This window comes from Ascaphus truei, chromosome 7, assembly GCF_040206685.1.
Source record: "Ascaphus truei isolate aAscTru1 chromosome 7, aAscTru1.hap1, whole genome shotgun sequence".
NCBI classification, from domain to species: domain Eukaryota; kingdom Metazoa; phylum Chordata; class Amphibia; order Anura; family Ascaphidae; genus Ascaphus; species Ascaphus truei.
Window position 1 is genome coordinate 41,598,538 of NC_134489.1, and position 21,753 is coordinate 41,620,290.

The window sequence follows — 21,753 nt, forward strand, 5'->3', positions numbered from 1 at the left end:
GGGTTGGATTGGCTGCGGGGGAGATCTGATCGGGGGGTTTGGATTGGCTGCGGGGGAGACTCTGACTCGGGGGTTGGTCTGGGGGAGATTGCTGCGGGGGAGATTCTGATCGGGGGGATTGATTGGCTGCGGGGGATCGGATCGGGGGGATGGATTGGCTGCGGGGGAGATCGGATCGGGGGGGATGGATTGGCTGCGGGGGAGATCGGATCGGGGGGATTGATTATGAATCCTGTCGCGTGTCTAGGAAACGTTCCAGCCTGTTTGAAGGTTCCGGATATTTTTCTGGTGAACGGGAGCGATTCGGAGCTAGTGAATATTACGTATCAGGAGGCGGATAACGCTGTGCAGGTAACACGGACCGAGACGGGTCGACGTACAAACTGAAACACAGGGTCTCTCATACCACTACTCTCTATACCACTCTCTCTGTACCACTTGTCTATACCACTCTCTCTCTATACCACTCTCTCTATACCACTCTCTCTGTACCAATCTCTCTGTACCACTCTCTCTATACAACTCTCTCTATACCACTCTGTCTGTACCACTCTCTCTATACCACTCTCTATACCACTCTCTCTATACCACTCTCTCTGTACCACTCTGTCTGTACCACTCTGTCTGTACCACTCTCTCTATACCACTCTCTCTATACCACTCTCTCTATACCACTCTCTCTATACCACTCTCTCTATACCACTCTCTCTATACCACTCTCTCTATACAACTCTCTCTGTACCACTCTGTCTGTACCACTCTGTCTGTACCACTCTGTCTGTACCACTCTGTCTGTACCCACTCTGTCTGTACCACTCAGTCTGTACCACTCTGTCTGTACCACTCTGTCTGTACCACTCTGTCTGTACCACTCTCTCTATACCACTCTCTCTATACCACTCTCTCTATACCACTCTCTCTATACCACTCTCTCTATACCACTCTCTCTACTACCACTCTCTCTATTCCACCCTATACCACTCGCCACGGACCGCTTCTCTCCACACGGACCGTCCTCTCCACACGGACCGCCTCTCTCCACACGGACCGCCTCTCTCCACACGGACCGCCTCTCTCCACACGGACCGCCTCTCTCCACACGGACCGCCTCTCTCCACACGGACCGCCTCTCTGTACACGGACTATTCCTCTCCACACGGACCGCCTCTCTCCATGTTACCCTATGAGGGGCAAACAAAACTGGAAGTCTTTATATACCATCCATCCTCCCCTCTATAGTGTGACTGCATACAGCGCAGATAGTGCACACCTCCTATCTGTCCCCAGGTGTCCCCCCTGCACCCCGGCTCGCTGACACTGTATGTGTATGACCTGTGCCTCATGTTCCTCGGTCCTGCCTGTGCTCGCTCCACGTGTCTGATATCTGGGATCTGGAATTGGATCTGATTGATAAGGTGAAGGGGAGCGGCGCTGCTGGCTTGGTAGCCCTCAGGAGTTCACCAACGTGAACCCCGCCATCTTTAAAGGGGGCAATATTAGTTTAGGGGCTGGGGGAAGGGCATTTTCCACTTCCCAGAGCAATGATGCACTATATAATGACGCCGAGTACCTCTGTACATAGACACACCGCACACGGTTCGCGGGTTTGGGGGGGGCATCAGATGGGCACACGAGCAGGTAGCAGCATTGGTTTGTTTCTGGGTCCCTGATAAAGACCTTTCAGGGTAACGATCGCTGTAATAATTAGCGTGACAGCGCAGCGCTGGACCGCGCAGCACGCAGACCCATTGCAATGCTCCTCCGTAGGGGCTTCTAGACTCGGATGACCGAGGACCTGGGCGACTTGCCCAAGGAGCTGGCCCAGAGAGTCAGACTGTCTCCCACTTTAAAGGCCAGCGCTGTACCCTCTGTGTGTTTCCCCAGGTGGAGGCCGGGAAGTCCGTGGTGGTCACGCTCAGGGTTTGGGGATTCGTCCCGCCGCCCGGTTCCTGAAGAAATACTTTGGTACCATGTGGCTGAGTGTGCAGACCTCCCGACCAATAGTAACTCTCACGTCAGTAACTACTTCATCTTCCCTCCCTGCCTGCCTGTATTTCTTCTACTCCTCTGTCTGTATTACACTGTTCTGTGTCATACTCACTCTCACTTTATTACTGTATCTCTCTTTCTCACTCTATTACTTTTATATTTGAGCCTTTTTACTACAATTTATTCATGTCCCTCCCTCCCCTCTCTCTCTCCCTCCCCTCCCTCTCTCCCTCCCTCCCCCTCCCCCCTCTCCCTCCCTCCCCTCCCTCCCTCTCTCCCTCCCCTCTCTCTCTCCCTCCCCTCTCTCTCTCTATCCCTCCCTCTCTCTCCCTCCACTCCCTCTCTTTCCCACCCCCCCTCCCTCTCTTTCCCACCCTCCCCTCCTTGTCTTTCCACCCTCCCCTCCCTCTCTTTCCCACCCTCCCCTCCCTCTCTTTCCCACCCTCCCCTCCTCTCATTTCCCACCCTCCCCCTCCCTCTCTTTCCCACCCTCCCCTCCCTCTCTTTCCCACCCTCCCCTCCCTCTCTTTCCCACCCTCCCCTCCCTCTCTTTCCCACCCTCCCCTCCCTCTCTTTCCCCACCCTCCCCTCCCTCTCTTTCCCACCCTCCCTCCCTCTCTTTCCCTTCCACCCCTCCCTCTCTTACCCTGTTTCCCTCCCTCCACTTCCTCTCATTCCCTCCCTCCTCCTACCTCTCCCCCTCCTCGCTCTCTTTCCCTCCCCTCCTTTTCTCTCTCCCTCTCTTGACTCCCTGTTTTGTCTCTCCCTCCCCCCTTCTCCCGGTCCCACCTCCATCTCTCTCCATTCTTCTGTCTCCTCCCCCCCGTGCACCCCTCCCCCTCCTTCCCTCTATCCTCACCCCTCTCCCCCTCCTCCTCTCTCCCATCTTCTGCCTTCCCCCTCTCCCCTTCCTTCTCAACCTCCCTCTCCCCCCCCTCACTTTCCCTCTCACCATCTCCCGCACCCTCCCTCTCCTTCTCCCCCCCTTCTCTCCCCCCCCCTTCTCTCCCCCCCCCCCTTCTCTCCCCCCCCCCCTTCTCTCCCCCCCCCCTTCTCTCCCCCCCCCCCCTTCTCTCCCTCCCCCTCCATATGATTTCTTCCGCCCCTCTCAGGCCTTTGGGTGCAGGCGACGAGTTCTCGTGGTGCTTCCTGCTTCGTGCCGTCAGCATCGGACAGACCACCCTGGTGGTGACCGCTCGTGACAGAACCGGGAGCAAGGTCACGTCCCCCTCCACGGCCAGTGGAGGTGACCACACAAAACCTAACACACTTAGGCCCAGATCCACTAAACGTTACTAAGCTTTAGCACGTATATGAAAGGTTGTAACGATGTGCCAAACCTTAGCACCATTTAGTGGATCTGGGCCGTAGGGGGGTAATATACCCCCTGAAGCACTCCCGTCACACACAGACCGCTGGTATCACCCAACACATGGTGATGTGATCTCGCGCTCCCGTCACACGCACCGCTGGTATCACCCAACACATGGTGACGTGATCTCACGCTCCCGTCACACCGCGCTGGTATCACCCAACACATGGTGATGTGATCTCGCGCTCCCGTCACACACACACCGCTGGTATCCCCCCAACACATGGTGATGTGATCTCGCGCTCCCGTCACACACACACGCTGGTATCACCCAACACATGGTGACGTGATCTCACGCTCCCGTCACACACACCACCGCGCTGGTATCACCCAACACATGGTGACGTGATCCCACGCTCCCGTCACACACACACCGCTGGTATCACCCAAAACATGGTGACGTGATCTCACGCTCCCGTCACACACACCGCGCTGGTATCACCCAACACATGGTGACGTGATCTCACACTCCCGTGTCACACCGCGCTGGTATCACCCAACACACGGTGACGTGATCTCACGCTCCCGTCACACACACCGCGCTGGTATCACCCAACACATGGTGACGTGATCTCACACTCCCGTGTCACACCGCGCTGGTATCACCCAACACATGGTGACGTGATCCCACGCTCCCGTCACACACACACACCGCTGGTATCACCCAACACATGGTGACGTGATCTCGCGCTCCCGTCACACACACACCGCTGGTATCACCCAACACATGGTGACGTGATCTCACGCTCCCGTCACACACACACCGCTGGTATCACCCAACACATGGTGACGTGATCTCGCGCTCCCGTCACACACACACCGCGCTGGTATCACCCAACACATGGTGACGTGATCTCACACTCCCGTCACACACACACCGCGCTGGTATCACCCAACACATGGTGACGTGATCCCACGCTCCCGTCACACACACACCGCGCTGGTATCACCCAACACATGGTGACGTGATCTCACGCTCCCGTCACACACACACCGCTGGTATCACCCAACACATGGTGACGTGATCCCACGCTCCCGTCACACACACACCGCTGGTATCACCCAACACATGGTGACGTGATCTCGCGCTCCCGTCACACACACACCGCGCTGGTATCACCCAACACATGGTGACGTGATCTCACACTCCCATCACACACACACCGCGCTGGTATCACCCAACACATGGTGACGTGATCTCACGCTCCCGTCACATACACACCGCTGGTATCACCCAACACATGGTGACGTGATCTCACGCTCCCGTCACATACACACCGCTGGTATCACCCAACACATGGTGACGTGATCCCACGCTCCCGTCACACACACACCGCTGGTATCACCCAACACATGGTGACGTGATCTCACACTCCCGTGTCACACCGCGCTGGTATCAACCAACACATGGTGACGTGATCTCACGCTCCCGTCACACACACCGCGCTGGTATCACCCAACACATGGTGACGTGATCTCGCGCTCCCGTCACACACACACCGCTGGTATCACCCAACACATGGTGACGTGATCTCACGCTCCCGTCACACACACACCGCTGGTATCACCCAACACATGGTGACGTGATCTCACGCTCCCGTCACACACACACCGCTGGTATCACCCAACACATGGTGACGTGATCTCACGCTCCCGTCACACACACACCGCTGGTATCACCCAACACATGGTGACGTGATCTCACGCTCCCGTCACACACACACACCGCTGGTATCACCCAACACATGGTGAGGTGATCTCGTGCTCCCGTCACACATACACCGCTGGTATCACCCAACACATGGTGACGTGATCTCGCACTCCCGTCACACACACACCGCTGGTATCACCCAAAACATGGTGACGTGATCTCACGCTCCCGTCACATACACACCGCTGGTATCACCCAACACATGGTGACGTGATCTCACGCTCCCGTCACATACACACCGCTGGTATCACCCAACACATGGTGACGTGATCCCACGCTCCCGTCACACACACACCGCTGGTATCACCCAACACATGGTGACGTGATCTCACACTCCCGTGTCACACCGCGCTGGTATCAACCAACACATGGTGACGTGATCTCGCGCTCCCGTCACACACACACCGCTGGTATCACCCAACACATGGTGACGTGATCTCACGCTCCCGTCACACACACACCGCTGGTATCACCCAACACATGGTGACGTGATCTCACGCTCCCGTCACACACACACCGCTGGTATCACCCAACACATGGTGACGTGATCTCACGCTCCCGTCACATACACCGCTGGTATCACCCAACACATGGTGACGTGATCTCACACTCCCGTCACACACACACCGCTGGTATCACCCAACACATGGTGACGTGATCTCACGCTCCCGTCACACACACACCGCTGGTATCACCCAACACATGGTGACGTGATCTCACACTCCCGTCACATACACCGCTGGTATCACCCAACACATGGTGACGTGATCTCACACTCCCGTCACACACACACCGCTGGTATCACCCAACACATGGTGACGTGATCTCACGCTCCCGTCACACACACACCGCTGGTATCACCCAACACATGGTGACGTGATCTCACGCTCCCGTCACACACACACCGCTGGTATCACCCAACACATGGTGACGTGATCTCACGCTCCCGTCACATACACCGCTGGTATCACCCAACACATGGTGACGTGATCTCACACTCCCGTCACACACACACCGCTGGTATCACCCAACACATGGTGACGTGATCTCACGCTCCCGTCACACACACACCGCTGGTATCACCCAACACATGGTGACGTGATCTCACGCTCCCGTCACACACACACACCGCTGGTATCAACCAACACATGGTGAGGTGATCTCGTGCTCCCGTCACACATACACCGCTGGTATCACCCAACACATGGTGACGTGATCTCACACTCCCGTCACACACACACCGCTGGTATCACCCAAAACATGGTGACGTGATCTCACGCTCCCGTCACACACACACACCGCTGGTATCACCCAACACATGGTGACGTGATCTCACACTCCCGTGTCACACCGCGCTGGTATCACCCAACACACGGTGACGTGATCTCACGCTCCCGTCACACACACACACCGCTGGTATCACCCAACACACGGTGACGTGATCTCACGCTCCCGTCACACACACACCGCTGGTATCAACCAACACATGGTGACGTGATCTCACGCTCCCGTCACACACACACCGCGCTGGTATCACCCAACACATGGCGACGTGATGTCGCGCTCCTGTCACACACACCGCTGGCATCACCCCACACATGGTAACGTGATCCCACGCTCCCGTCACACACACCACGCTGGTATCACCCAACACATGGTGACGTGATCTCGCACTCTCGTCACACACACCGCGCTGGTATCACCCAACACATGGTGACGTGATCTCACACTCCCGTGTCACACCGCGCTGGTATCACCCAACACACGGTGACGTGATCTCACGCTCCCGTCACACACACACACCGCTGGTATCACCCAACACACGGTGACGTGATCTCACGCTCCCGTCACACACACACCGCTGGTATCAACCAACACATGGTGACGTGATCTCACGCTCCCGTCACACACACACCGCGCTGGTATCACCCAACACATGGCGACGTGATGTCGCGCTCCTGTCACACACACCGCTGGCATCACCCCACACATGGTAACGTGATCCCACGCTCCCGTCACACACACCGCGCTGGTATCACCCAACACATGGTGACGTGATCTCACACTCCCGTGTCACACCGCGCTGGTATCACCCAACACATGGTGACGTGATCCCACGCTCCCGTCACACACACACCGCGCTGGTATCACCCAACACATGGTGAGGTGATCTCGTGCTCCCGTCACACATACACCGCTGGTATCACCCAACACATGGTGACGTGATCTCGCGCTCCCGTCACACACACACCGCGCTGGTATCACCCAACACATGGTGACGTGATCTCGCACTCCCGTCACACACACACCGCTGGTATCACCCAACACATGGTGACGTGATCTCACGCTCCCGTCACACACACACCGCTGGTATCACCCAACACATGGTGACGTGATCTCGCGCTCCCGTCACACACACACCGCTGGTATCACCCAAAACATGGTGACGTGATCTCACACTCCCGTCACATACACCGCTGGTATCACCCAACACATGGTGACGTGATCTCACGCTCCCGTCACATACACCGCTGGTATCACCCAACACATGGTGACGTGATCTCACACTCCCGTCACACACACACACCGCTGGTATCACCCAACACATGGTGAGGTGATCTCGTGCTCCCGTCACACATACACCGCTGGTATCACCCAACACATGGTGACGTGATCTCGCACTCCCGTCACACACACACCGCTGGTATCACCCAACACATGGTGACGTGATCCCACGCTCCCGTCACACACACACCGCTGGTATCACCCAACACATGGTGACGTGATCTCGCACTCCCGTCACATACACCGCTGGTATCACCCAACACATGGTGACGTGATCTCACGCTCCCGTCACATACACCGCTGGTATCACCCAACACATGGTGACGTGATCTCACACTCCCGTCACACACACACCGCTGGTATCACCCAACACATGGAGACGTGATCTCACACTCCCGTCACACACACACCGCTGGTATCACCCAACACATGGTGACGTGATCTCACGCTCCCGTCACACACACCGCGCTGGTATCACCCAACACATGGTGACGTGATCCCACGCTCCCGTCACACACACACCGCTGGTATCACCCAACACATGGAGACGTGATCTCACACTCCCGTCACATACACCGCTGGTATCACCCAACACATGGTGACGTGATCTCACACTCCCGTCACACACACACCGCGCTGGTATCACACAACACATGGAAAAGTGATCTCACACTCCCGTCACACACACACCGCTGGTATCACCCAACACATGGAAAAGTGATCTCACACTCCCGTCACACACACACCGCTGGTATCACCCAACACATAGTGACGTGATCTCGCGCTCCCGTCACACACACCGCGCTGGTATCACCCAACACATGGTGACGTGATCTCGCGCTCCCATCACACACACCGCTGGTATCACCCAACACATGGTGACGTGATCTCGCGCTCCCGTCACACACACCGCTGGTATCACCCAACACATGGTGACGTGATCTCACGCTCCCGTCACACACACCGCTGGTATCACCCAACACATGGTGACGTGATCTCACGCTCCCGTCACACACACACCGCTGGTATCACCCAACACATGGTGACGTGATCTCACGCTCCCGTCACACACCGCGCTGGTATCACCTAACGGTCATCATTTGTCCCTTTAATGTTCCCAGGTAACCCTCCTTCTCATGCTCAGAGCTTGGTGCATCATTATAATCATCTGTCTGTTCTGCACTGTTGCAATAATACACACAGTCCCAGCAAGCTCAAACCCCAACACCCACCCAACAGAAGTGTTTTGTCAATTGGATGTAGCTTTGGGCACCCCTGTCTTTTGTTGTATACTGTTGCAATAATAACTATATTTCCCATTATCGCGATTGCACCTGACATTACTGTCACTTGTACCCATGGGGGTTCCCCGGACATGAGCTGCGCTATTCTTTGCTCCGGGGATCCGCCGGTACCCGAGATCCGTTTAGGTGCCGGTGTGACTTCCTAGATATTTAAACAGTTGTCCAATAGGAAGCCACGATGACACGTCCCCAATGATGTTGCAACTTCCCATCGGCCCGCTGGATTTTTTTTGGGGGGGGGAGTAAATAATAGCTCAGCTCTGGAGGAACCAAAGTTTAAATTCTGTAATAAAAGAAATCAATAGTTTGCAAACAAAACAATACAGGTAAAGAGATCGCTGCTTTAAATATTTCAATATATCACAAATATACAGCGCGTGTGCGGTTCTCACACTATCTTTGCCATGATGGGAAACATCCATTCATTGCGTGTGCAGTGCAGATACGGGACTCCATGCCTGGTACATGAACTCAAACATACATGTGACGTTGTGCAGATGTGTGTGCCAGCTGTCTGTGTGTTTTACAGACAACCAGCACGTCTCATTTAATGCTGACATATCACAATATAAACAGCCCATATAGTATTATCCTCTGTACTTTATTTTAGTGCTGGTATATCATGATATAACACCAGCTGCTCCCCATGTCTGTTTATCACGATATAAGCCCAGCACCTCTCTCATGAATACATCGCAGTTTAAACCCGGCACCTCCCTCATGAGTGTACAGTGTGTCATGATATAAACCCAGCCCCTCTCCCATGGAAGTACAGTGTGTCATGATATAAACCCAGCCCCTCAGTCATGGGAGTACAGTGTGTCACGATATAAATCCAACCCATCCCTCATGATAGCATAGTCTCTCACGATATAAACCCAGCCCCTCCCTCATGATAGCACAGTCTCTCACGATATAAACCCAGCCCCTCCCTCATGATAGCATAGTCTCTCACGGTATAAACCCAGCCCCTCCCTCATGATAGCATAGTATATCACGATATAAATCCGTCAGCCTCGTGTTTTTTCGTTGCAGGTGTTTGCTCCCTTCCGACTCGTCCCAGATAAAATGACCCTTATACAGCACAACATGATGCAGGTCGGTATCCGGCAGGACTCCTGCTTCTCTCGGAGAACCGACTGATCACATATTAATTAGATATTGATTTGATTATTGATAACGTCTTGTATTGATGTCTATTCCTTGAATATTGAACACATAAATTGACTGTATTATTAATACATTATTCATATATTGATTACATATTGATCAAGTATTTATTGCAAACTGAGCATGTATTGATCAGATTGTTTGGAACTGTATTAATCACATTGATGACGTTATGATTGAGTATTAATCGTATATATTGATGACGTATTGATTGCGTATTAATGATGTATTGATCCGACGCTGATCCCTGCAGGTGATGTCGAAGGGTGGTCCCCAGCCTCAGTCCATCATTCACTTCACTATCAGTAACGCCAGCGTTGCGGTGGTGAACCTGCTGGGTCAGGTGACCGGATTGTCCGTGGGTACCGCCAAAGTCACTGGGACCATCCAGGCAGTGAGCGAGGACACGGGCAGAGTCATGCTCTTCTCTCAGGTACCCCGCCCCCATCACCACTGTGAGCCGCCGGCAATATAATGGGGATAAATAATATAATGTAACTTGCGTCCTTTCACGGTTACAGGGTGAGATGCTGGTTGAGGTGATTCAGCTGCGAGCGATCAGGATCCACGCGCCTGTGACCCGTCTGATCACAGGATCCAAGGTCTGATAGGAATCCGTTAATTATTTGTGTCTATTAATGATGATGTCACAGAAGTCTGTATATAGGCTTACCTCGCTGATGATGTCACAGAAGACTGTGTATGTTGGTCATTCTTTGATGATGTCACAGAAGGCTGTATGCAGGTGTTCCTCTGTATTGATGTCACAGAAGGTTGTGTATGTTGGTTCTTCTTTGATGTCACAGAACTAGGATGATGTCACAGAACTCTGTGTATGTTAGTGTCGTTCTATGATGATGTCACAGAAAGCGTGCTTGTGGGTGTCACAAAGCTTTGCGTATGGGTGTCTCTCAATGATGTCACAGAAGGTTGTGTATGTACAGAAAGTTTATGATGCCACATAGATGATGTCACAGAAGACTATTGCTGAGTGTCCCTCAGAGATGATGTCACAGAAGACTATTACTGAGTGTCCCTCAGAGATGATGTCACAGAAGACTATTACTGAGTGTCCCTCAGAGATGATGTCATGACTCTCTCCCCATGCAGATGCCTGTGTATGTGATGGGACTGTCCAGCAGTCAGACCCCATTCTCCTTCAGTAACTCCCAGCCCCCGCTGCAGTTCCAGTGGTCCCTGAGTAAGAGGGACGTGGTGATCCTGGAGCCTCGTCAGTCTGAGGTGAGATCTGCCCCCATCACAGACGCGCAGCACAGCCTCATACTCGGTACTGAGCCGCAAGGGTCTATGGGATCCCTCTACATCACGGGGGGCTCAACTCCAGTCCTCAACCCCCCCCCCCCTCCCAACAGGTCAGGTTTTAATGATATCCCTGCTACAGCACAGGTAGTGCAGTCTGCCACTGAACCACTGGTTGATCCACCTGTGCTGAAGTAGGGATATCCATAAAACCTGACCTGTTGGGTGTGTTTGGGGACAGGAGTTTAGAGCCCTGCTCTACATAGATCTCATGGGTCAGGGATCTGAAAGAGAGAGATGATGGGGGTCAAAATGAAACAGCGACATTGCAATAATGTAGTAATAAATTCTGTGAGTACCTTTACGATATGTAGTAATAACGATAAGCGCAGTACATTCTGTGAGTACCTTTCCGATATGTAGTAATAATGATAAGCGCAGTACATTCTGTGAGTACCTTTCCGATATGTAGTAATAACGATGAGCACAGTACATTCTCTGAGTACCTTTACGATATGTAGTAATAATGATAAGCGCAGTACATTCTGTGAGTACCTCTACAATATGTAATAATAACGATGAGCACAGTACATTCTCTGAGTACCTTTACGATATGTAGTAATAACGATAAGCGCAGTACATTCTGTGAGTACCTTTCCGATATGTAGTAATAACGATAAGCGCAGTACATTCTGTGAGTACCTTTCCGATATGTAGTAATAACGATGAACGCAGTACATTCTTGAGTACCTTTCCGATATGTAGTAATAACAATGAGCGCAGTACATTCTCTGAGTACCTTTCCGATATGTATTAATAACGATGAGCGCAGTACATTCTGTAAGTACCTTTCCGATATGTAGTAATAGCGATGAGCGCAGTACATTCTCTGAGTACCTTTACGATATGTAGTAATAACGATAAGCGCAGTACATTCTGTGAGTACCTTTCCGATATGTAGTAATAACGATAAGCGCAGTACATTCTGTGAGTACCTTTCCGATATGTAGTAATAACGATGAACGCAGTACATTCTTGAGTACCTTTCCGATATGTAGTAATAACAATGAGCGCAGTACATTCTCTGAGTACCTTTCCGATATGTATTAATAACGATGAGCGCAGTACATTCTGTAAGTACCTTTCCGATATGTAGTAATAGCGATGAGCGCAGTACATTCTCTGAGTACCTTTCCGATATGTAGTAATAACGATGAGCGCAGTACATTCTGTAAGTACCTTTCTGATATGTAGTAATAACGATGAACGCAGTACATTCTTGAGTACCTTTCCGATATGTAGTAATAACGATAAGCGCAGTACATTCTGTGAGTACCTTTCCGATATGTAGTAATAATGATGAGCGCAGTACATTCTGTGAGTACCTTTCCGATATGTAGTAATAACGATGAGTGTAAGTACCTGTAAGTACCTTTCCGATATGTAGAAATAACGATGAGCGCAGTACATTCTGTGAGTACCTTTCCGATATGTAGTAATAATGATGAGCGCAGTACATTCTGTGAGTACCTTTCCGATATGTAGTAATAACGATGAGTGTAAGTACCTGTAAGTACCTTTCCGATATGTAGAAATAACGATGAGCGCAGTACATTCTCTGAGTACCTTTCCGATATGTAGTAATAACGATGAGCGCAGTACATTCTGTGAGTACCTTTCCGATATGTAGTAATAACAATGAGCGCAGTACATTCTCTGAGTACCTTTCCGATATGTAGTAATAACGATGAGCGCAGTACATTCTGTAAGTACCTTTCCGATATGTAGTAATAACGATGAGCGCAGTACATTCTCTGAGTACCTTTCCGATATGTAGTAATAACGATGAGCGCAGTACATTCTGTAAGTACCTTTCTGATATGTAGTAATAACGATGAGTGCAGTACATTCTCTGAGTACCTTTCCGATATGTAGTAATAATGATGAGCGCAGTACATTCTCTGAGTACCTTTCCGATATGTAGTAATAACGATGAGCGCAGTACATTGTCTGAGTACCTTTCCGATATGTAGTAATAACGATGAGTGCAGTACATTCTCTGAGTACCTTTCTGATATGTAGTAATAATGATGAGCGCAGTACATTCTGCTCTGTACCTTTCCGATATGTAGTAATAACGATGAGTGTAGTACATTCTGCTCTGTACCTTTCCGATATGTAGTAATAACGATGAGCGCAGTACATTATGTGAGCACCTTTATGATATGTAGTAATAACGATAAGCGCAGTACATTCTGTGAGTACCTTTCCGATATGTAGTAATAATGATGAGCGCAGTACATTCTGTGAGCACCTTTATGATATGTAGCAATAATGATGAGCGCAGTACATTCTGTGAGTACCTTTCCGATATGTAGTAATAATGATGAGCGCAGTACATTCTGTGAGTACCTTTACGATATGTAATAATAACGATGAGCGCAGTACATTCTCTGAGTACCTTTACGATAGGAGTAATAATGATGAGCGCAGTACATTCTGCGAGTACCTTTACGATATGTAATAATAACGATGAGCGCAGTACATTCTGCGAGTACCTTTCCGATATGTAGTAATAACGATGAGCGCAGTATATTCTGCGAGTACCTTTCCGATATGTAGTAATAACGAGGAGCGCAGTATATTCTGCGAGTACCTTTCCGATATGTAGTAATAACGATGAGCGCAGTACATTCTGCTCTGTACCTTTCCGATATGTAGTAATAACGATGAGCGCAGTACATTCTGTGAGTACCTTTCCAATATGTAGTAGTAACGATGAGCGCAGTACATTCTGAGTACCTTTCCAATATGTAGTAATAACGATGAGCGCAGTACATTCTGTGAGTACCTTTGTGATGGAGTGTCTCACTCACACTTACTGGGGGAGACCTAGCAGTGTCTGTTACTCAGTAACAGGAGTATTATATTACAGGTATGCCAGTATGTGTCTGATACCCACACATACAGTATAACAGGGAGTGTATATAGCAGGGTATGTTATACATGATGTATCTCCATATAGTGACGCAGTATCACTGGCGGTTTATTTCCCAGGTGTCCCTGCAGCTCCCTCCTGAGAGTAACTTCGCTCAGCTAGTGCTGAGCCGAGCCGCAGGTAGGACCAGCCTTAAAGTGACAGTGCGCTCTGTGACTGCGGGACAGTTTGAGGGGAATATCACAGAGCTCAGTGACCAAGTACAGCTCCTGGTGAGCGAGAGGCCAGGGGCGTTCTTCCCATTCTGTATGTCTTCCCTTCATCTCTCTCTTTGTCCTTTTCTTAATCTGGCACTTCCTTACTCTGTGTGTGTGTGTGTGTGTGTGTGTGTGTGTGTGTGTGTGTGTGTGTGTACACATATACACACACACTGTGAGTGGTTTCTCTGGCTTTGCATCTGATTCCCATGCTGGGCTTAAAAGCTCTATTAACAGTGGGCATTAGCATACAAGGGTCCCATGTAAAAATGGATTTCAGGCAAAAAAATAACATCTCCCAGAATTCCTTGCTGCAGTGGAAGCACTGTATGCTGGGTGATAATGGTGAAAGGCAGGGTTGCAGACCTGTCAAAGGCTGCGCTTATAGTGCCGGCGACAGTGATGCGACGTCGCGGCAAAACAAATGCATTGCCGCCGTCGCGTGCGCTTATAGTAAGCGCGACGCAGCGACGGATTGGTCGCGATCGCTGGAAGCCATCTCAATTTGATATTCCAGTGACCGCAGCCTGACTTCGCCGGCACTATAAGCGCAGCGTGACGTCGCCGGCACTATAAGCGCAGCCTGAGACATGTGAATGTGCTCACAAGTGACCGTTTTATTTGCTATATGCTATACGGTGGAGGTTTCTTGTTGCCTTTTTCACCCACCATAGCTTAAAATGTATATGTGTGCGTGTATGTATATATATCAAGGTTGAAACATGTCAGTGAGTGGTTTAAACTTGCTTTGCTAGTCCCATGCTGTGTTTAAAAGCTGTGTGAACGGGCGATACATCAGCTTAAATGGGCTCCATGTGAATGGATATTCCAGGCAAAAGGTGACACATTGTGTGCTCATTTGCATGTCATCTCCCAGAATCCCTTGCTGCAGTGCTAGCACTGTATGCTGGGGATAATGGGGAAAGGCAGGGTTGCAGACCTGTCTAAGACATGTGAATGTGCTCACAAGTGATATTCTTTATTGGCTATATGCTAACGGTGGAGGTTTTCTGCCGCCTTTTTCACCCACCATAACTTAAAATGTATGATATATATATATATTATATTATGGTTATGGTGGGTAAAAAAAGTGACAAAAACCCTCCACAGTAAAGCATATAGCAACTGTAAATGCAAATGAGCACACAGTGCCACCTTTTATCGCAAACTCACATGCTTGTTCATGTAATGTGAGCATGAGATAAAAGGTGGCACTGTGTGCACATTTGCATGTCATTTCCCAGAATCCCTTGCTGCAGTGGAAGTGCTGTGTGCTGGGCGATAATGGTGAAAGACGGGGTTGCAGACCTGTCTAAGACATGCACATGAACATACAGTAATATTTACAGTTGCCACACACACACACACACACACACACACACACACACACACACACACACACACACACACACACACACACACACACACACACACACACACACACACACACACCACACCCCCCCCACCTACTCATCTCTCACTGTATCTATCTCTCTTTCTATCCCTCTCTCTCTGCGCCTCTCTCCCTCTCTCTCTCTGCGCCTCTCTTCCTCTCTCTCTGCACCTCTCTCTCTCTCTATCCTTCTCTCTCTTTCTTTCTGGTTCTCTCTCTCTCGATGGTTCTCTCTCTCCCTCTCTTTTGCTGGTTCTCTCAGTCTCTCTCTCTCAGTCTCTCTCTCTCTCTAATTTAAGGTGTTCCCCTGCCTCTCCTTGCTGGCTCCTGACTGCCCAGCTCATCAGCTCCTCATGTCCCCAAACTCCCACCTCTCTGTGACTACAAACAGGTGAGTGACCTGCAGTGCTCTGTAACCCCCCAGTGCCTGTGCAAGAAGGGGGTCCCCCTGCCACCTCCCGGACCCTGCTGTTTGATGACGCCCCCGCGTGTTTCCGCAGAGAGGTGGGTGCCTCTGTCACCTCCCGGATCCTGCAGTCCTTCCCCAATTCCTCGGTGATAGAAGATGACGGACGAGGGAATCTCAGAGCCGGGGCGGTCACGGGATCCGCCGTCCTGCAGGTCACAGCGCTGGAACACTTTGGGGCGAACCAGAGCTTGGTCACTGGTGTGCGGGTGAGAGAGGGGCACAGGGAGATCAGGACACAGCGTCTTACCCCCCACACAGAGGGGCACAGGGAGAGCAGGACACAGCGTCTTACCCCCCACACAGAGGGGCACAGGGAGAGCAGGACACAGCGTCTTACCCCCCACACAGAGGGGCACAGAGAGAGCAGGACACAGCATCTTACCCCCACACAGAGGGGCACAGGGAGAGCAGGACACAGCGTTACACCCCCCCACAGAGGGGCACAGGGAGAGCAGGACACAGCGTCTTACCCCCCACACAGAGGGGCACAGAGAGAGCAGGACACAGCGTCTTACTCCCCACACAGGGGGGCAAAGGGAGAGCAGGACACAGCGTCTTACTCCCCACACAGAGGGGCACAGGGAGAGCAGGACACAGCATTACACCCCACACAGAGGGGCACAGGGTGACCAGGACACAGCATTACACCCCACACAGAGGGGCACAGGGAGAGCGGGACACAGCGTCTTACCCCACACAGGGGGGCACAGGGAGAGTGGGATGCAGCGTTACCTCCCACACAGAGGGGCACAGGGAGAGCAGGACACAGCGTTACCCCCCACACAGAGGGGCACAGGGAGAGTGGGACACAGCGTCTTACCTCCCACACAGAGGGTCTTTCATCCATTCTTCCTCTATATACCTGTGTGTAGGTGGCTCCTGTCTCCTACCTGAGAATTAGCTCCAGCCCGCGGCTGTATACCACAGGGGGGGTCCCGCTGGTTTCGTTCCCCCTTGGGATGACCCTCACTCTCACCATACACTTTTATACAAGCATCGGGGAGAAGTTCCACGCGCAAAACACCCGGCTTCGCCTGGCAATAAACAGGTACATAGCCACTGAGCTACATCTCTGCTCTAGAACGGAGTCTGGGACACTGAACTACCTCTCCGCTCTAGAACGGGGTCTGGGACACTGAGCGACCTCTCTGCTCTAGAACGGAGTCTGGGACACTGAACTACCTCTCCGCTCTAGAACGGGGTCTGGGACACTGAACTACCTCAGCTTTAGAACGGTGCCTGGGACACTGAACGACCTCTCTGCTCTAGAATGGGGTCTGGGACACTGAACTACCTCTCCGCTCTAGAATGTGGTCTGGGACACTGAACTACCTCTCTGCTCTAGAACGGTGCCTGGGACACTGAGCGACCTCTCTGCTCTAGGGGTTTGGAGCACTGGACTACCTCTCAGCTCTAGAACTCCATATGGGAAACTGAGCTACCTCTCAGCTCTAGAACTGTGTCTGGGGCACTGAACTACCTCTCCGCTCTAGAATTCTGGGTGGGACACTGAGTTACCTCAGCTCTAGAACTGTGTCTGGAACACAGAGCTGCCTCTCTGATCTAGAACTCTGTATGGGACACTGAGCCATCTTTCAGCTCTAGAACCCTGTCTGGAATGTATTATTATTGTACCTTTATATCGTGCAAACCACGTACGTTGCACTTTTCAGGGAGTTACATATACAATCAGGGATGAGCCCATCCATACCCCATGAAGCTTACAATCTAATGGATGGCATTCGGGATAAACGTCAATGCAACATGCATTTCTTCGGCTAACACAGAATGTGGGCGCGTCTGTTGAGAGGGAGGAGACGGGTGTGGTGTCTACGGGCTATTAAAAATGTCTCATTTAAAAGGTGACATACACAATGTTAGCCAGCTCAAAAGCCAGTCCCACAGTATTACATATTTATATATATTTCATTGTGTCAACTGGAGCGACCTGGGAAAATGGCCCCAAATACGCAGCAGTAACCCAAGGCTCCGACATGCACATCCAATGGGACCAATTACCGTACTGGCCCGAATACAGCGCGGCCTCGCACATAATACCACCCTAAAGTTTTGAAGGTGTTCTACATGAAAAATAAAAGGTGTTGGGCTGTGCATGTAATGCGGGGACAGTTTTCGGAAGGACATTTTTAGGGAAAAAACATAGCACTATATTCGGGCCAATGCGGTATTTAGTTAATTTCTAGATGTTTTTTGTTGTTATAAGTATGGGTCATTTAGTTCAGGGGGGCCCAATTCCAGTCCTCAAGACCCCCCCAAACAGGTGAGGTTTTCAGGATATCCCTGCTTCAGCACAGGTGGCTCAATATTTGACTGCACCACCTGTGCTAAAGTAGGGACACCCGGAAACCTGACTTGTTGGGGGGACTTGAGGACAGGACTTGAGCACCCCTGATTTAGGTCAATCTTTTGGACAAAACATGTTAAGCCTTAACCACATGATGGGGTTACCTTGATGTCCCCTTGACATGGTTGCAGCTTAACATGTTTGGCCAAAAGATTGACCTAAATGACCCATACTTATGAGAAGAAAAAACATAGAAATGAATAAAAAAAATGTGTCATATTGGACGTGCATTTGGGATTCTTGGTTTACTGAAAAGGTGAGGAAGGGAAGAGAGGAGAGCAAGCGAGGGGAAGAGAGGAGAGCAAGCGAGGGGAAGAGAGGAGAGCGAGCGGAAGAGAGGAGAGCGAGCGGAAGAGAGGAGAGCGAGCGAGGGGAAGAGAGGAGAGAGAGTGAGGGGAAGAGAGGAGAGAGCGCGGGGGGAAGAGAGGAGAGAGCGCAAGGGGAAGAGAGGAGAGAGAGGTGGGAAGAGATGAGAGAGAGAGGTGGGAAGAGAGGAGAGTGAGAGAGGTGGGAAGAGAGGAGCGAGTGATGGGAAGAGAGGAGAGTGATGGGAAGAGAGGAGGGTGATGGGAAGAGAGACCCAGACGCGTTCCGTGGGCAGACTCCTTGTTCTTCTCTCTCAGGGACGATCTGCTGCTGGTTGAACCCGGCGTTAGGAATCACACATACGTGGTGCAGGCGGTGAATCGTGGGGTGACGCTGCTGGGGGTCTGGGACCGGAAGCACCCGGGGACGGCAGATTTTATACCAGTGCCCGTGGAACACGCCATTTACCCCGAGCTTGGCAATTCCTGCTCCATTGGTCAGGTCATCTGCTTCCACAGCGCACTGGTGAACAGACACAGTGGGTATACAACTATAGTGTGTGTGTGTCTGCGTGTGTCTGCGTGGGTGTGCGTGTGCAGATCATTCAGAAACTTCAGACAACACAAAGAAGTATGGAGAGATGCATGCTGGGTATTCCCCTCAGTATGGAGAGATGCATGCTGGGCATTCCCCTCAGTATGGAGAGATGCATGCTGTGCATTCCCCTCAGTATGGAGAGATGCATGCTGTGCATTCCCCTCAGTATGGAGATATGCATGCTGGGTATTACCCGAAGAAACAGAAAACTGTGACATCATCACACGGGGGAATAAATTAAAATGGCGCTGGGCCTTCTTCCAGCAGTGGATTGACAAGGAAGCTGAAGAGGACGATGAGAGATATATATATCATACATACACAATATATACAGCAGGTACTGTATGTGTATACTTTCTGCTGACCCACCTCACTCCTGCCCCCCAGAGCTGTGTCTGTATACAGATGTGTGTGTGTGATGGGGACTTCACGGCCATGTCCCTCTCTCCCAGGTGAGCCAGGATTCTGGGAGGTCACCTCCGATGAGATCCTCCAGTTAGACACCGTGACAGGTGCAGCTGTGGTCCGAAGCGAGGGGTCAGCGACCGTGTTCTATGTCATCCCTGGGATTCTGACCACATACAGAGAGGTGACAGAGCGGGGACAGGAGAGAAACTGGGGGGGTCAGAGAGAGACAGGAAAATGGTGGCTAGGTGCTGGCTCGGACACAGGGAAGAGGAGAGTCACGGTGTGAGAGGACAGAGTGACAGTGACAAGAGGGGATACAGACAGAGCAGGGAGAGAGCGCAGGCTGGCACAGACAGAGACAGACGGGGACAGAGCGTGACAGTGACAAATACGCTGAGACAGGAGACGGGAGATATATACACGCTGAGAGGAGACGGGAGATATTTATACACTGAGAGAGGAGACGGGAGATATATATACGCTGAGAGGAGAAGGGAGATATATATACGCTGAGAGGAGACGGGAGATATTTATACACTGAGAGAGGAGACGGGAGATATATATACGCTGAGAGGAGACGGGAGATATTTATACGCTGAGAGAGGAGACGGGAGATATATATACGCTGAGAGGAGACGGGAGATATTTATACACTGAGAGAGGAGACGGGAGATATATATACGCTGAGAGGAGACGGGAGATATTTATACACTAAGAGAGGAGACGGGAGATATATATACGCTGAGACGGGAGATATATATACGCTCCGGACACATTTCTGTGCTTCTCATTTCTCAGGTGCTGGTCAGACCAACCAACAAACTTATCCTAACCTTTAGCCCTGAGAGGCACCTGACTAACGCCCCAGGCTCTGCGGACTCTCACCTGCTCATCGCAATCAGCCCTACGGAACCCACCCTGAGAGGTACCGGGGCAAATGCATTAACCCCTGAGCTGCCAGAAAGGCAAATTACTCCAACGTTCCGAGTGCCATCAAATTCTGACCAGAAAAAGACACTCTGACCCCAGCTCGGTTCATGCAACTTTCCAGAATATGCACAAAAGCAGCGAGTTTGGGTCAAGTTCTTTCCCTGAACGTTTAAACATTGGCAGACACGGTGATATTTTCCCGCGGCTGCCACGTTCCTTGAGATTCCCCCACATATTGTAATATTCACGCAATGTGGGATCAAGTCGGGATGCCCCAGGACCGGGTTTGGCCTTTTGTGAGATTTTCACGTGAACACAGATTATCCCATCCCCCAGAATGCATCTTTCTCAGCGTCACCTTAAACTCTTCTCTATATCTCGTCAGGACCCTGCAGTCCCGCCCAGCTGGATGTCATTAGCGCTGTGCTGACCCCCGCGAGTCGCTTGTTCTGCTCTGTGTGCTTCAGTAACACGTCCCTAAGCATCGCTGCCAGCAAGGTGTTCCGAACCCGCGCTGAGTTCAGCGTGGAGGCAGGTGAGTGACACTACACAGGAGCGACCACCAGGGGGCGTGGGGTATATTTTTAGATACAGTTACATAGTAGATGAGGTTGAAAAAAGACGTACGTCCATCAAGTTCAACCTATGCTACATTTAGACAACAGATACTTTATCCTATATCTGTACTTACTTATTGATCCAGAGCAAGGCAAACAAAA

The 21,753-nt window shown here is 51.2% G+C and overlaps 1 protein-coding gene across 1 annotated transcript in view; it reads left to right on the forward strand.

Annotated features, from left to right (window-relative positions):
• NUP210L (nucleoporin 210 like) overlaps positions 1-21,753 on the forward strand; it is a 65,828-nt gene that overhangs the window by 40,267 nt on the left and 3,808 nt on the right. Inside the window, 19 exon segments of the mRNA XM_075610025.1 lie at positions 248-281; positions 283-351; positions 1,288-1,363; positions 1,366-1,415; positions 1,885-1,944; positions 1,947-2,014; positions 3,102-3,225; positions 9,956-10,039; positions 10,365-10,544; positions 10,633-10,713; positions 11,222-11,353; positions 14,429-14,581; positions 16,259-16,350; positions 16,460-16,634; positions 17,301-17,476; positions 19,417-19,637; positions 20,149-20,285; positions 20,903-21,029; positions 21,420-21,569. Of these exon segments, the coding sequence (XP_075466140.1) occupies positions 248-281; positions 283-351; positions 1,288-1,363; positions 1,366-1,415; positions 1,885-1,944; positions 1,947-2,014; positions 3,102-3,225; positions 9,956-10,039; positions 10,365-10,544; positions 10,633-10,713; positions 11,222-11,353; positions 14,429-14,581; positions 16,259-16,350; positions 16,460-16,634; positions 17,301-17,476; positions 19,417-19,637; positions 20,149-20,285; positions 20,903-21,029; positions 21,420-21,569 (2,189 nt within the window).